Source organism: Pseudophryne corroboree, chromosome 10 (assembly GCF_028390025.1).
Source record: "Pseudophryne corroboree isolate aPseCor3 chromosome 10, aPseCor3.hap2, whole genome shotgun sequence".
NCBI lineage: Eukaryota > Metazoa > Chordata > Amphibia > Anura > Myobatrachidae > Pseudophryne > Pseudophryne corroboree.
The window spans coordinates 9,843,676-9,860,693 of NC_086453.1; the positions used below are offsets into that span (position 1 = coordinate 9,843,676).

The 17,018-nt window shown below is 51.8% G+C and overlaps 1 protein-coding gene across 1 annotated transcript in view; it reads right to left on the minus strand.

Annotated features, from left to right (window-relative positions):
- Nucleotides 1-14,540, minus strand: part of MFAP2 (microfibril associated protein 2) — a 31,274-nt gene extending 16,734 nt beyond the window's left edge. Inside the window, 5 exon segments of the mRNA XM_063943896.1 lie at nucleotides 2,307-2,366; nucleotides 13,128-13,163; nucleotides 13,166-13,183; nucleotides 13,186-13,246; nucleotides 14,457-14,540. Of these exon segments, the coding sequence (XP_063799966.1) occupies nucleotides 2,307-2,366; nucleotides 13,128-13,163; nucleotides 13,166-13,183; nucleotides 13,186-13,246; nucleotides 14,457-14,540 (259 nt within the window).
- Between the last annotated feature and the right edge of the window lie 2,478 nt (nucleotides 14,541-17,018).

The window sequence follows — 17,018 nt, forward strand, 5'->3', positions numbered from 1 at the left end:
GAGAATGGAGTCCCGGTGGGGTGAGGAGCAGTCAGGGAGAGAATGGAGTGCCGGGGGTGAGGCACTGTCAGAGAGATGATGGAGCCCTGGGGGTGAGGAGCAGTCATATAAAGGATGGAGTCCTGGTGGGGTGAGAAGCAGTCAGACAGAGAATGGAGTCCCGATGGGGTGAGGAGCAGTCAGAGAAAGGATGGAGTCCCGGTGGGGTGAGGAGCAGTCAGAGAGAGGATGGAGTCCAGGTGGGGTGAGGAGCAGTCAGAGAGAGGATGGAGTCCAGGTGGGTTGAGGAGCAGTCAGAAAGAGGATGGAGTCCCGGTGGGGTGAGCAGCAGTTAGAGAGAGAATGGAGTCCCAGGGGTGAGGAGCAGTCAGTGAGAGGATGGAGTCCCGGGGGTGAGGAGCAGTCAGAGAGAGGATGGAGTCCCGGTGGGGTGTGGAGCAGTCAGGGAGAGAATGGAGTCCCGGTGGGGTGAGGAGCAGTCAGGGAGAGAATGGAGTCCCGGTGGGGTGAGGAGCAGTCAGGGAGAGAATGGAGTGCCGGGGGTGAGGCACTGTCAGAGAGATGATGGAGCCCTGGGGGTGAGGAGCAGTCATATAAAGGATGGAGTCCTGGTGGGGTGAGAAGCAGTCAGACAGAGAATGGAGTCCCGATGGGGTGAGGAGCAGTCAGAGAGAGGATGGAGTCCCGGTGGGGTGAGGAGCAGTCAGAGAGAGGATGGAGTCCAGGACTGAGGAGCAGTCAGAGAGAGGATGGAGTCCCGGTGGGGTGAGGAGCAGTCAGGGAGAGGATGGAGTCCCGGTGGGCTGAGGAGCAGTCAGAGAGAGGATGGAGTCCTGGGGCTGAGGAGCAGTCAGAGAGGATGGAGTCCTGGGGCTGAGGAGCAGTCAGAGAGAGGATGGAGTCCAGGTGGGGTGAGAAGCAGTCAGGGAGAGGATGGAGTCCCGGGGCTGAGGAGCAGTCAGAGAGAGGATGGAGTCCCGGACTGAGGAGCAGTGAGTCAGACAGAGGATGATGTCCCGGTGGGGTGAGAAGCAGTCAGAGAGAGGATGTAGTCCCAGTGGGGTGAGGAGCAGTCAGGGAGAGGATGGAGTCCCGGGGGTGAGGCACTGTCAGAGAGAGGATGGAGCCCTGGGGGTGAGGAGCTGTCAGAGAGAGGATGGAGCCCTGAGGGTGAGGAGCAGTCATATAAAGGATGGAGTCCTGGTGGGGTGAGAAGCAGTCAGACAGAGAATGGAGTCCCGGTGGGGTGAGGAGCAGTTAGGGAGAGGATGAAGTCCTGGGGCTGAGAAGCAGTCAGGGAGAGTATGGAGTCCCGGGGGTGAGGAGCAATCAGAGAGGATGGAGTCCAGGTGGGGTGAGGAGAAGTCAGGGAGAGTATGGAGTCCCGGGGGTGAGGAGCAGTCAGACAGAGGATGGAGTCCCGGTGGGGCGAGGATCAGTCAGAGAGGATGGAGTCCAGGTGGGATGAGGAGCAGTCAGGGAGAGTATGGAGTCCCGGGGGGTGAGGGGCAGTCAGGGAGAGGGGGGAGTCCTGGTGGGGTGAGGAGTAGTCAGGGAGAGGATGGAGTCCTGGGGCTGAGGAGCAGTCAGAGAGAGGATGGAGTCCTGGGGCTGAGGAGCAGTCGGAGAGAGGATGGAGTCCTGGGGCTGAGGAGCAGTCAGAGAGAGGATGGAGTCCTGGGGCTGAGGAGCAGTCAGAGAGAGGATGGAGTCCTGGGGCTGAGGAGCAGTCAGAGAGAGGATGGAGTCCTGGGGCTGAGGAGCAGTCAGAGAGAGGATGGAGTCCCGGACTGAGGAGCAGTCAGTCAGACAGAGGATGATGTCCCGGTGGGGTGAGAAGCAGTCAGGGAGAGTATGGAGTCCCGGGGGTGAGGAGCAGTCAGACAGAGGATGGAGTCCCGGTGGGGCGAGGAGCAGTCAGACAGAGGATGGAGTCCCGGTGGGGCGAGGATCAGTCAGAGAGGATGGAGTCCAGGTGGGATGAGGAGCAGTCAGGGAGAATATGGAGTCCCGGGGGGTGAGGGGAGTCCTGGTGGGGTGAGGAGTAGTCAGGGAGAGGATGGAGCCGAGGAGTCAGGGTGAAATATGTGAGGATGAGGAGCCATACGTAAGGAGCAGCTACAGAGGTGTAAGGTGAGGGAGAGGATGGCGTCAGACGTGAGGGAGAGAATAGGGTATACATTGGGCCGTTCGGACACTCCTGGCTGGTGGATTGGGGTGAGATGTTGGAGGCTGCAGGTTACAGGTTATGTCTATATAACGCAATGATAGGTGAGGGTGAGGAAAGGGGGTGATTCTGTACTTACCATGGGCACAGAAGATGAGGAAACACACGGAGCGCATGGCTAGTGAGGTGCCGGCCGTTCCTGCAATACACAAGCATCACAATAATTACCAACAATCGCAACCGAGGAGTAGCGCTCACCCTCAGCATTCATTCATTGCATATTAGGGCCTATGTACTGAGCCTTGGAGAGAGATAAAGCAACTGCCAATCCGCTCCTAACTTCCCTGTCACAGGCTGTGTGTGAAAAATGACATTTAGGAGCTGATTGGTTGGTACTTTATCTCTCTCCAAGGCCCGTCCGGTTGCACCGAGCCCCGTGGCCCGTCCGGTTGCACCGAGCCCCGTGGCCCGTCCGGTTACACAGAGCCCCGCGGCCCATCCGGTTACACAGAGCCCCGCGGCCCATCCGGTTACACAGAGCCCCGCGGCCCATCCGGTTACACAGAGCCTTGCGGCCCATCCGGTTACACAGAGCCCTGCGGCCCATCCGGTTACACAGAGCCCTGCGGCCCATCCGGTTACACAGAGCCCCGCGGCCCATCCGGTTACACAGAGCCCCGCGGCCCATCCGGTTACACAGAGCCCTGCGGCCCATCCGGTTACACAGAGCCCTGCGGCCCATCCGGTTACACAGAGCCCTGCGGCCCGTCCGGTTACACAGAGCCCTGCGGCCCGTCCGGTTACACAGAGCCCTGCGGCCCGTCCGGTTACACAGAGCCCTGCGGCCCGTCCGGTTACACAGAGCCCTGCGGCCCGTCCGGTTACACAGAGCCCTGCGGCCCGTCCGGTTACACAGAGCCCTGCGGCCCGTCCGGTTACACAGAGCCCTGCGGCCCATCCAGTTACACAGATTGCGCTGATTGATCTGGATCTCCAGTCTGTTTATATCCCGATACAGTGATCAGAGCCAGCAATCAGACGGGGTAAGTCACATTATACTACCTGGGGTCACTGGTGCAGCACCACAGAAATAAATGTCTCTCTGGGGCTATATTTCGGGGAGTCCCTGCAGGATACGCACCCCTCACACCCCAGTTATTGTACGCTAGTTGCTCTGTAAGAAGACTTGCCAGATAATATAGCGATACGTCTGACGTTTTTGCGCTGAAGTTCTAGCACGCGCTACAGGCGTAAGACCAGCACGCACTTAGCTCTCTCTATGTAGGGATCGATGATCCCTTCGTTTATTGCAGCCGCACTTTATCCCTCAGAACCCACGTGATGCAGAGAATTACCTGCGTCCACACAGTGAGAGGCGCCATCCGGATTACACCCAGACGCGGGCGTCCCTACACCCCAACAGGTTACTGGCAGTGGGTGTCGGAGCAACTAAACAATTCTACACCAAACTCTTTATATAGGAATAAAACACTGTGACCGGAGGGACAGCAGAGGACACGCTACTATAAGACGCACAGACGTCCTCTGCGCCCCTCAGACGGGGGGCATCACCTAGGGTGTGGTATGGTAAGGTAGACAGTAACTAGGTCGACAGTAACTAAGTCGACGTGAGTTTTTTATGGGGTTTTTTGGTGTCGTTTTCTCCGTACAGTGACCGGGAACCCTAATTAGTGCATGCTTCGTTAAGTATGAAAAAGTTCACCAAAAAAAAAAATTGTGAAAAAAACTCACGTTGACCTTTTGACCTAGAACATGTCGACATAGAGACCCTGTCGACTTAGAGACCGGATCCCCATGTCCTATCCCCCGTGCTGATCCGGTGTACCATGTAATGTAAGGTATATCAGCAGCCACCATTGCATTCAGTGCCGAAGCGGCCACTACACAGCCTGGAACACAGAGAGGTGCTATAGTGCGTCTTCTATTCCCCCTGCTACACACAATGCCCCCCACAGCCTGGAACACAGAGAGGTGCTATAGTGCGTCTTCTATTCCCCCTGCTACACACAATGCCCCCCACAGCCTGGAACACAGAGAGGTGCTATAGTGCGTCTTCTATTCCCCCTGCTACACACAATGCCCCCCACAGCCTGGCACACAGAGAGGTGCTATAGTGCGTCTTCTATTCCCCCTGCTACACACAATGCCCCCCACAGCCTGGAACACAGAGAGGTGCTATAGTGCGTCTTCTATTCCCCCTGCTACACACAATGCCCCCCACAGCCTGGAACACAGAGAGGTGCTATAGTGCGTCTTCTATTCCCCCTGCTACACACAATGCTCCCCACAGCCTGGAACACAGAGAGGTGCAATAGTGCGTCTTCTATTCCCCCTGCTACACACAATGCCCCCCACAGCCTGGAACACAGAGAGGTGCTATAGTGCGTCTTCTATTCCCCCTGCTGCACACAATGCCCCCCACAGCCTGGAACACAGAGAGGTGCTATAGTGCGTCTTCTATTCCCCCTGCTACACACAATGCCCCCCACAGCCTGGAACACAGAGAGGTGCTATAGTGCGTCTTCTATTCCCCCTGCTACACACAATGCCCCCCACAGCCTGGAACACAGAGAGGTGCTATAGTGCGTCTTCTATTCCCCCTGCTACACACAATGCCCCCCATCGTCTCACACATTATAATCCCCGTCACTTGTCCTTACATTGCTCTCTAATTTCAAGGAAAGAATCCGGCAAATTCTCTTTGAAGTGCGGAGAACCTGGGAAAGTTGCCCAATGGCAGTGGGGGAGAATCAGTGCACATGGCTGCATCCCCGGCCTCTCCCAGCGACCGCTGGATATACAGAGAGAGCGCAGCCGGTTCTGCAGCAGCCCTGCTGCCATATACTGACTCGTACTGGTATATAGTGACTGCTCTGCTGTATACTGACCCGTACTGGTACACAGTGACTGCACTGCCATATACCGACCCGTACTGGTATATAGTGACTGCTCTGCCGTATACTGACCCGTACTGGTACACAGTGACTGCACTGCCATATACTGTTACCCAATGACTGCACTGCCGTATAGTGACCCCTACTGGTACACAGTGACAGCACTGCCGTATACTGATCCATACTGGTACATAGTGACTGCACTGCCGTATACTGACCCGTACTGGTACATAGTGACTGCACTGCCGTATACTGACCCGTACTGGTACATAGTGACTGCACTGCCATATACTGACCCGTACTGGTGCATAGTGACTGCACTGCCGTATACTGACCCGTACTGGTATATAGTGACTGCACTGCCATATACTGACCCGTACTGGTGCATAGTGACTGCACTGCCGTATACTGACCCTTACTGGTACATAGTGACTGCACTGCCATATACTGACCCGTACTGGTATATAGTGACTGCACTGCCATATACTGACCCGTACTGGTGCATAGTGACTGCACTGCCGTATACTGACCCTTACTGGTACATAGTGACTGCACTGCCATATACTGACCCGTACTGGTACTGTATACTGACCCGTACTGGTATATAGTGACTGCACTGCCATATACTGATCCGTACTGGTACACAGTGACTGCACTGCCGTATACTGACCCGTACTGGTACACAGTGACTGCCCTGCCGTATACTGACCCGTACTGGTACACAGTGACTGCCCTGCCGTATACTGACCCGTACTGGTACACAGTGACTGCCCTGCCGTATACTGACCCGTAGTGTTACATAGATTCTGGTACACTATCAATCATACAGTTTTTGGTTAGCATAACCCACTGTACTTGTTACCTTGAGCTGTAACCGGAACCACTCATTACACCTATAGGGGTTCCCCACCACAATTTCTCCAATTCTGGGACTCTCATTGGTGATCCAGCTAATTCCTTTACCTACGCCAGTTACCCAACTGCTAGGTTCCTACTCACTGCCTAACACCAACAGCAGATCTCATCCGATCTTCTACCGCGCCATACCGCATACGCCCAATCTCATCCCATCTTCTACCACGCCATACCGCATACGCCCAATCTCATCCCATCTTCTACCACACCATACCGCATACGCCCAATCTCATCCCATCTTCTACCACCCCATACCGCATACGCCCAATCTCATCCCATCTTCTACCACGCCATACCGCATACGCCCAATCTCATCCCATCTTCTACCACGCCATACCGCATACGCCCAATCTCATCCCATTCTAACCACGCCATACCGCATACGCCCAATCTCATCCCATCTTCTACCACGCCATACCACATACGCCCAATCTCATCCCATCTTCTACCACGCCATACCGCATACGCCCTATCTCATCTGATCTTCTACCACACCATACCGCATACGCCCAACCTCATCCCATCTTCTACCACCACATACCGCATACGCCCAATCTCATCCCATCTTCTACCACGCCATACCGCATACGCCCAATCTCATCCCATCTTCTACCACGCCATACTGCATACGCCCAATCTCATCCCATCTTCTAGCACCCCATACCGCATATGCCCAATCTCATCCCATCTTCTACCACGCCATACCGCATACGCCCAATCTCATCCCATCTTCTACCACCACATACCGCATACGCCCAATCTCATCCCATCTTCTAACACGCCATACCGCATACGCCCAATCTCATCCCATCTTCTACCGCGCCATACCGCATATGCCCAATCTCATCTGATCTACCATGTCATACTGCATATGCCCAATCTCATCCGATCTTGGTAGCCATAAGGCCAGTACACACGGGGAGAGATGTGTGCTGAGCGAGGAGGGAAGGGGGGGGGGGGGGGCGCTCATTTCACCCAACGGTGAAATGAGCAATGTGCTAGATTGAGGCCAAGCTAGCACCGGCGATAGTGACGCGCAGGGTCGCGCATCGCTATATCGCTGGGGGGCATACACACGGAGAGATCCGTGCTTAACTTCTAAGCAATCTAGTCAGATCTCTCCGTGTGTACCCCCCTATACAGTAAAGGGCCGAGCTAGTACCTGGTGGAAGACCATCTGGGAATACCCGGTGCAGTAGGTCGGAGCATTTTGGACACTCCAGTCTAACATTGACGGCAGATTCATCTTTATCTTCTCTGCATCCTTAGCCAGTTCTGGGCAACAGACATATAGGGGTGTATTCAATTAATGTCGGAAGCTGTCGTCTTGTCGGAAAGATGGCAGTTTCCGACAGGTTTAGTTCAGAAGGGGTGCCGACCTATTCAATGGCGGCTGTTTTTTTCCGACAAGTCAGGAATTCCCGACTTGCTGGAAACCGTGTGGTTTGTCGGAATCCACGTTTGCTGTCGGAACCCCGGCCAAACCAGACAGGTTTTTGCCCCGTTTCTGACAATGTAAGTTGGATTGGCATTGTCGGGAACGCGGCATTGAATACTGACCTGTAGGAAAGGATCACCACCTTGCCTCCCATCCAGAGATCGTGGTCAGAGCTATTATTTATCTATTTAAGGTACTCCTTTGATTTATGTGCTGGTTATCGCAAATCCATGTACTGGACACTCTAACCTTTACCACATAACACAGCTGCGCTTATCAGTCTAACGTACTGCAAGACCTTAATTATTGTATCACTTTCCCGCCATCTATTATTTAAATAAGAGAAATAGATTGCTCAATCTATTGTTAAGATCCTACAAGATTTAACGCTAAGACCCTTAGAGATGCATTACACCCCACCCGCCGTGTACGCTCTCATACTGATATTCATCAGCCCGTATTATTTGTAAGAAGACTGTGGGGGGTCATTCAGACCTGATCGCATGCTAGGTTTTTTCGCTGCGCTGCGATCAGGTCAGAACTGCGCATATGTATGCACCGCAATGCGCAGGCGCGTCGTACGGGTATAAAGCGGATCGTTACTGAGTGATGTATTTAACGAAGAATCCATTCGCACAGCCGATCGCAAGGAGATTGACAGGAAGAAGGCGTCTGTGGGTGGCAACTGACCGTTTTCATGGAGTGGTTGGAAAAACGCAGGCGTGTCCAGGCGTTTGCAGGGCGGGTGTCTGAGGTCAATTGCGGTCCCGGACAGGCTGAAGTGATCGCAGCGGCTGAGTAAGTCCTGGGCTGCGCAGAGACTGCACAAAACTTTTTTGTACCACTCGGCTGCACATGCGATCGCACACTTGCAAAGCGAAAATACCCTGTGGGCGGCGACTATCTGATCGCTGCGCTTCAAAAAATAGCTAGCGAGCGATCAGGTCTGAATTAGGCACTATATTTTAAATTAACCTATTAAGCGCCACGTTTTATGCTTTGTAAACACAACATATTAATTTATTTTTTAAAGAGTGTGCCAAACAAAAAAGTCTTCTCTCTTCTCTTTGCTTGTACTCTATGACGATCATTGGCCCTCATTCCGAGTTGATCGCTCGCAAGGCGATTTTAGCAGAGTTACACACGCTAAGCCGCCGCCTACTGGGAGTGAATCTTAGCTTCTTAAAATTGCGACCGATGTATTCGCAATATTGCGATTACAAACTACTTAGCAGTTTCAGAGTAGCTTCAGACTTACTCGGCATCTGCGATCAGTTCAGTGCTTGTCGTTCCTGGTTTGACGTCATAAACACACCCAGCGTTCGCCCAGACACTCCTCCGTTTCTCCGGCCACTCCTGCGTTTTTTCCGGAAACGGTAGCGTTTTTAACCACACGCCCCTGAAACGCCGTGTTTCCGCCCAGTAACACCCATTTCCTGTCAATCACACTACGATCGCCGGAGCGAAGAAAAAGCCGTGAGTAAAAATACTATCTTCATTGTTAAATTACTTGGCGCAGTCGCAGTGCGAATATTGCGCATGCGTACTAAGCGGAATTTCACTGCGATGCGATGAAATATACCGAGCGAACGACTCGGAATGAGGGCCATTGTCTTTATGGTGCACCGCCAGCAGCACAAATAGGGACAGCTAGTCACATTATCCCACGAACGCTGGTTTTTTCTTTATTCCAACTCTGAACATATGTGACTGGTGCGGGGCCACACCCATTCTTTTGTTCCTGCCTGGTGTAATAAGTGAATAGAGAGATGAGGTATAAGCGAGTAGTGCGTGTAGACAGAGGAGCTTACAATCTAGCAGTGTGACTTGTTACCGGTCACGTGTCAGCAGGTAGTAGACATAACATGAGGCAGGAATGCAGCAGTTTGGGTTACTATGAGGGAGCTGGATATCGGCCAGTTCTGGTACGCAGCCCCCATAATCCGGCCAGCGGAGTAAAGCCCCCACCCCACACACAGCGCGGTTACAGCGAGATCCGGTTACATTCAGTCCAGTAGGGACCCAGCATAGTACACAGCGCTGTGCATACCAGATGCTAATTGCAGCAGCACCATTGGCTTCATGTACAACTAGATTAGGAGCCACAAACCTTCCCGCTTCTCTATATGTCTAAGGGGCATGTTGCCCTTCCCAGGGTATATCCAGGTGCCCGCCGCATCCCATTCCCCGGAGATACCCCTGGAATACCCATCTGCACCAGGCTGGAGGATGCACCTGAAACTGCGCTTAGTGCAAAGAGCGAAAAGTCACCTCTACGCCCCATTGACTACTGGGGAGACAAATGTCGCGGCCCGGCGATCTGCGCACTCCCCACCACCGGTCCCCGCCATCACTGTACATTAAAATGAACCCACAACTTACGCTCATGCCACAATGATGCCCCTAGTTGACCCAAAAAATGTGCGGTGACCATTGTCCAACACCTGTGCAGCCATGTCTGTCACCTACGTGCCTTTGTCTATATGGGACGTTGCAGCCAGGAGTACAGTGACGTATGTACGAGAGATGACCAAAGTCTTGTCTAACGCAAGTGCTGATTGGTCAGAGCGGAGCTCAGGACCCCCCGGCCTCAGCTTCGCCCCACCAGAGGGCAGCTTATGTCAGCTTGCTTCACATATCCAAATAAGTGTCATTGGCATCGCACCCCACCTGAATGCAGTCTCCACCCCTAGCAGGGCACCAGATTATGTGGTCCCGCCAAGTGTAGCCCTGTTTAGCCTTTGGGGGTCAGTCGTCAGCAATGAGCGCCCCATTTCCCCCAACAATCCACACAGAGGCAGCTCAGCGTATATCTCCCTGCAGCGCCCATCACTATGACGCATGGACCCACTGGCCACACAGAAATCACTCATAGGAACATTAGAGGCCTCTGGGCCCGGCACACAGCCTCGTATACAGCAAATCCCCCGCTGTATACTGTCACGATCACATAATTCACTGTGCATTGCATCATCAGCCGCCGGACCAATCGCTTCACTGGGAACGTAGGCCGGAACCGGGGAGAGGGCCCATGTGCAGGCTCCGTGTGGCCTCCTCCTCTCTGCCAGCGCAGTAGAGTCTGGCTTTGTGGGGCAGCACGGATGGCGTAATGGTTAGCATTACTGCCTCACAGCACTGAGCTTGCGGGTTCCATTCCCACCACGGCCCTATCTGTGTGGAGTTTGTATATTCTCCCTGTGCTTGTGTGGGTTTCCTTCCACAATCCACAAATATACTGGTAGGTTAATGGTCTCCCGATAAAAATTAACCCTAAAGTGTCTGCATGTGCGTGTGTTTAGGGCAGACCAGACGGGCCAAGTGGTTCTCATCTGCCGTCACATTCTACGTACTGCGCAGATCTCCCATATTTACAGACTTAATGCTAATAGTGCAATGATAGTACATACTGTGATCACTGCGGGATGTGTAGTTATCCTCACATGTCATCATAGTGTGATTATTCCATCACCTGGACTATAAGTATTACCATAATAAACTGTCTGCATGGCACGCACTCCAGGAAGCCCCCCCGGGGTGTACACCCCCTGCCCCAGCTGTTACAGGGATGCCATTAGGGGAGCGCTGCACAGAGGTAAATAGCTAGGTGCTGGGAATCCTGTCAGCTGTTTGGGCCCCTCCATAAAGCCAGTTTGTCACCCTGTTTCCCAGGGTAAAGGTGACGTACAGCTGTGATAGCAATCAGCCCAGAACAGCCGCACACTCATGAAATAAAGAATGCCTTTGTTCTGTTCATACTGTATGGAAACATCTGGGATTCATCAGCATACCCCCCCCCCCCCCCCCCTCTAACCCACTCCTCCACAGCCAGCCAAGCACAGGACAGCCCCCCCTCCAGGCACCACTCCCATCCTCCCCCCTGAATCCCCTCTTATACATTTCCATCTGGGAGAAGTTTGTGTTTCTTGTCCTGGGCTGCAGCCAAAAATCAAACACTCTAATTACAATCTACTTACTGGTACTGATGGGCTGGCGGGAGGGGTGCAGGGTATGGCCCCCCTCCCTCTGTCTGTGCCTACCTCAGCCAGGTCTGCATTCCCAGCCTGCGGCCGGCTGTGCAGACACAAAGCCCGCTGCTCCATCTCCAGGGGCCCCACAAAGCTCAGGGGCCACAACAGAAACGGGGTGCACCGGGAGAGGGATATATGTAATATATAGTGGGGGTGTGACTAATGATCCATTCCAATGTCTGCGCGCACACTTACCTCATACAGTTATTACATCAGAGAGGAGCACCTACCGCATCATACATTACAGGCGTAACGCGGAGATTAACCCCTCATCGCCTGGGTGTAATATACTAAATATATACAGGTACAGGGTTACCCTAATACTGCTGGGAAGGGGTCCCAGAAACCCCACTATCTGCTGCCAGGACACCCACCTACTGTGCCAGCCCGAGGCGCTAATTACAGGAAGCGCAGCCGCAATGAGAAGGTGCCCATTGGGATGGCCAGTGCTCCAGCTACATCTATTGCTCTCTCTCTCTCTCTCTCTCATATATACACATTATATATATATATATATATATATATATATACACACACACACACACACACACACACACACGTATATACACATACATAGACATACATATTTTCACATTTACAAATACACATATATACATACACGTTAGCACATACACACACACATATATATATATATATATACATATATATACATATATACATACACACACCAGGTTGTCTTCAAGACTCCAGTGAGGATCTCAAATAGAGGGCACTCACCAATTCATTTCCATAAAATAAAAGGATTTATTGGAACATTGAAGTCATCACATACATGTCATGACATGGATGTGATGACTTCAATGTTCTAATAAATTCTTTTATTCTATGGAAATGAATTGGTAAGTGCCCTCTATTTGAGATCCTCACTGGGGTCTTGAAGACAACCTGGTATATGTGGATGACCTACATAGGCATCCTTGAGGAGCACCCCACGGGTGACTGTGATATAGCTGGGAGTGCAGATTTCTACAATACAAATATATATATATATATATATATATACATACACACATACACACACACACACACACACACACACACACACATTATATATATTTACACACACACACAAAATATATATTTATACACACACACACACATTATATATATTTACACACACACACACACACACACACACACACACACACTGTACTACACTCCGCTTTCTTTGTGGCGGCCCCCGGGGTAGATAACATTTCTTTGCTGTGTAATTTTTCATTCTTAGAACAATTTCCAGAGAGAGGAAGAAATGAGGGAGAAGTGTCCGGAGTGCGGTATATACAGAGCAGCTGCTATATACAGTATGTATAGCAGAGTCCCCATAGGCTATAATGGGCACATGTTACACGCTATGGGGCAGATGTACTAAGCCTGGGGGAGAGAGATAAAGTAGCAGCCAATCAGCTCCTGTCACTTGTGACACACAGCCTGTAACATGACAGTAAGGCTCTGATCAGCTGCTACTTTATCTCTCTCCACTTTATCTCTCTCCGAGGCTTAGTACATCTCCCCCTATCCCTTTAAAACAGGACACTAATGAATTAGACAGGTTCTGTGTAATCAGGACAGTATATATATAGTAACTAGAGTATATATACAGTAACAGGGCCCCCAGCGCTCCTCGGCGGGCACCCTGCACTCACCAGTATGCAGGCTCCCGGCTGTCTCTCTGGATGTGTCTTGCAGTCTCTTGCTGTCCTCTGTCTGAGGCTCTCACAGGGGGACAGATCCCTACATCCAGGCTCAGCAGCTCCACTGGGTCCTAAAGAAACAGGCTTCACTTACACTCTGGCATCAGCCACTCACAGCCCCACACCGAGGATTTAACTATTCATTCCCTGGGAGAGAACGAGGAGTGGGAATACACACAAACTATTACCCCCCCCCCCCCGCCCCGCCCCGCACACACACAGGGACCAGGATCTCCCCCTCTGCACAACTCCAGCGGCCCCCAGTGTACAGCCCCGGAGATAAACCGGTATAAACTGAGGAGAAGCGTGTAATATGTACAGTGTCATGTACTCAGTCATTGTACTTACTGACGCATTACACTGTACTTACCGACGCGTTACACTGTACTTACCGACGAGTTACACCGTACTTACCGATGCGCTACACCGTACTTACCGACGCATTACACTGTACTCACCGACGCGCTACACTGTACTTACCGACGCGTTACACTGTACTTACCGACGCGCTACACTGTACTTACCGACGCGCTACACTGTACTTACCGACGCGCTACACTGTACCTACACTGGGATAGGCATATGAATATCCTTACAAAGAATGAATGTTCAAAAAGGGTTGAGATTACCTAAAGATAAAAAAAAATGGGCAGACTAGATGGGCCAAGTGGTTCTTATCTGCCGTCAAATTCTAGGTTTCTATGTTACTTACCAACGCGTTACACCGTACTTACCGACGCATTGCATGACGCGTTGCACTGTACTTACCGACAGGCTGTAGTTGAAATCCTGGCAGTCGGAATCCTGATGGTCAAAATACTGACGCCGGAATCCCAGCCGGAAGAATGCCAGCAACGCCGCCACAGCTATTCCCACGCCTGGGTGTCCACGACACCCGTGGAGTGGGAATAGAACCTGTGGTGAGCGAAGTGAGCCACCGAAGCCACAACGTGGCGAGCTCGCCCCCCTGCCGGCATTCTGACAGTCGGGATTCTGTACCCAACCCTTACCGACGTGTTACACTGTACTTACCGACGCATTACATTGTACTTACCGACTTGTTACATTGTACTTACCAACACATTACATTGTACTTACCGACGCATTGCATAGCAAGTCCTACATTGTACTTACTGTGACGAGGGGGCAATCTCTGCCCGGAGAGCAGATTATTGCTCAGAGAACACATTACTGTAATTAGAGTGCAGTTGCTGCAATCTCAGGAGTGTACCTGCTCCCGGAGGAGCCCTAAGTACTGACTCTGATGTGAGGTCACCTGACCTGCCTGGATTCAACTCTCCCAATCCTCTGTGCAGATAGAAGCTGCTGGATGTAGCACTTATGCCGCTGACTACGCATTAACATGGATACAATTAGGAAATTACGGTCTCAGCATGGACGTACGCCGGCCACAGATCACCGCTATAGGCCTGGGCGCAGCATGATGTCCTACTGAGGTGCGACAGGCACAAAGCAAGGGCTCTGTTCCACCATCCTGACCTGCGTCCACCTTTCACTCACGCGTCGGAGAGTTGAGACAATTATTGGGTTGGCCATTGATCATCAATGATTATCAACCATCGATGATCTGATAGCGATGGCAACTAGTTTTATTATCAGTGGGAGAACAACTATAGTGTACTTTGGTGGCAGAGTCCCTAAGGCTAATGCCGGCCACAGTCTGCGAAGGGTTAAATCACCAATGGCTCAGTTATCGATGGTCCCTAACAGATTATTCTAAACCACTGATCATCGATGGCAGAGCAGTCATTGGTCAACCCTGGAGATGAATGCCCCATTCACTGTGGATGAAGTGCCATGACCACACCCCCATTGTAACATGACCACACCCCCTCTCAAAGTTGTGTCATCTCCGGATTATAAAGAGCTGCAAATTGGGAGTTACATGCGCTGGCGTCTTCCAACTGCGCCAACACACGCCACTAACGCAGACAGGGATGACCATCGGAAGGAAGCAATGAATTGTTGCAGCATCGCCGCCATTGTTACATGACTTAAAGGCATGTCACCATCATTTGTAAATCATCCGATGGTCTGAGCTATTGTTGGCCCATTGTGCCCATAGGAACAGGAGCGAGACACAGGAAACATCCCTAGACAGCGATAAGGCGGCTTAATTAAATGGCGGAACAAACTAGACTCTATCGGGTTTATGTACTAAGCCTTGGAGAGAGAGATAAAGTACACACCAATCAGCTCCTAGCTGTCACGTTACAGGCTGTGTTTGAAAAGTGATTTACCCTGGTGCAGAAGAACCTGATGCTAATAATCAACTTATGTCAATGCCAACCAAAATATCAACCACAGGCTTCCCATACACAGCGCCATCCAGTGGCCAGATTATCGTGAAACGTAGCGGAATGTCTCATTGGCCTTCTACAGCAACACTGCGGGGACAGAAGCGCTCTCAGAAGGTAGAAACCCTCAGCTTAGTCCCCGGCAGAGTGTAAGGATGTTTTTACTACAATGAACTTGAGTAAACTTGAAGGGGACACAGGTAACACAGACCTGCAGCAACGTGCAGGATTACCCAGGGGAAGGTGAGGAGACAAGTCGGGTCCTGCAGGTAGATGCAGGTGGTCTGACAGGCGGCGCCCTCTCCAGCAGACACAGGTAACTTACGAGACAAACAGAGACGCATTAATGAGACAGAGCCCCGTCTGGATGACCCAAAACCGGGCAAACACTGCATTCAGGTACCGCGGCCGGACCCACAGTGAGACACAAAGGGCCAGATGTACTAAGCCGTGGAGAGTGATAAACGCCCAACCAATCAGCTCCTGTCATTTTTCAAACGCAGCCTATAACATGTCAGACAGGAGCTGATTGGCTGCTACTTTATCACTCTCCACTTTATCACTTTTCAAGGCTTAGTACATCTGACCCAAATACTGTAATCGGCAGTGAAACAGAGAATGAGGACGATGGCGTTAATACCAGGATCTGCAATAACAGTGAAATATACACGGTGGAGTCACGTTATTATGACCACCTCCTACACGTGACGTCGGCAGCGCGCAGGCCATGAAGTACGTCACGTGACGTGCGCTGGCTTGGTGGATATATAAGGTGGGTGATAGGCCGTCTGCACACATATCACGCGTTGCTGTCATAGGTAAAAGCGGCGATTTATCCGCGTTGTAGAAAGGGATGATTATTGGCTTTCGGGCACAGGGTGGCGGTATCTCTGACACAGCGCAGTGTGTGACCTGTCCACGTGCTGCTGCGGTGACGGTGTATCGTGACTGGACAAATGGCGCCATTGCCAATAACCGACGTGGAAACTGCAGAGAACCACGTGCCAGTGATGTGAGAGGTGAACGTCGGCTATGAAGGTGCGTGAGGGCCGACACGCTACAGTGAAGCAGCCCTCCGTCACAATGATCCCGGGGGCTACCAGACGTGTGTATAAAACAGGCGGCTACTCTATTAGCTGCTGGTCATAATAACGTGACTCCACCGTGTAGGTTTGTTCATTTTTACAGCATTTGCTTTTTATTCTATTCTTGCTAACAATCAAGTAAAATGAGATGAGGGCGTCGGACAAAACATTTTGGGTGCACGTGTTCCAATCTATAGCTGTAAATAGGAATCAATGTGCAGGACTGCGCACCCCGCGTTCAGATCATCTTAACACCCTGCGGCGACCACTATTGCGCTGGACAATGCGCCGAGGCCATCACCCACATCCGCTAGTATCACAAATGACTGAGGTGGTCATTCCGAGTTGATCGCTCGCTAGCAGTTTTTAGCAGCCGTGCAAACGCTATGCCGCCTCCCACTGGGAGTGTATTTTAGCTTAGCAGAAGTGCAGAGCGGCTA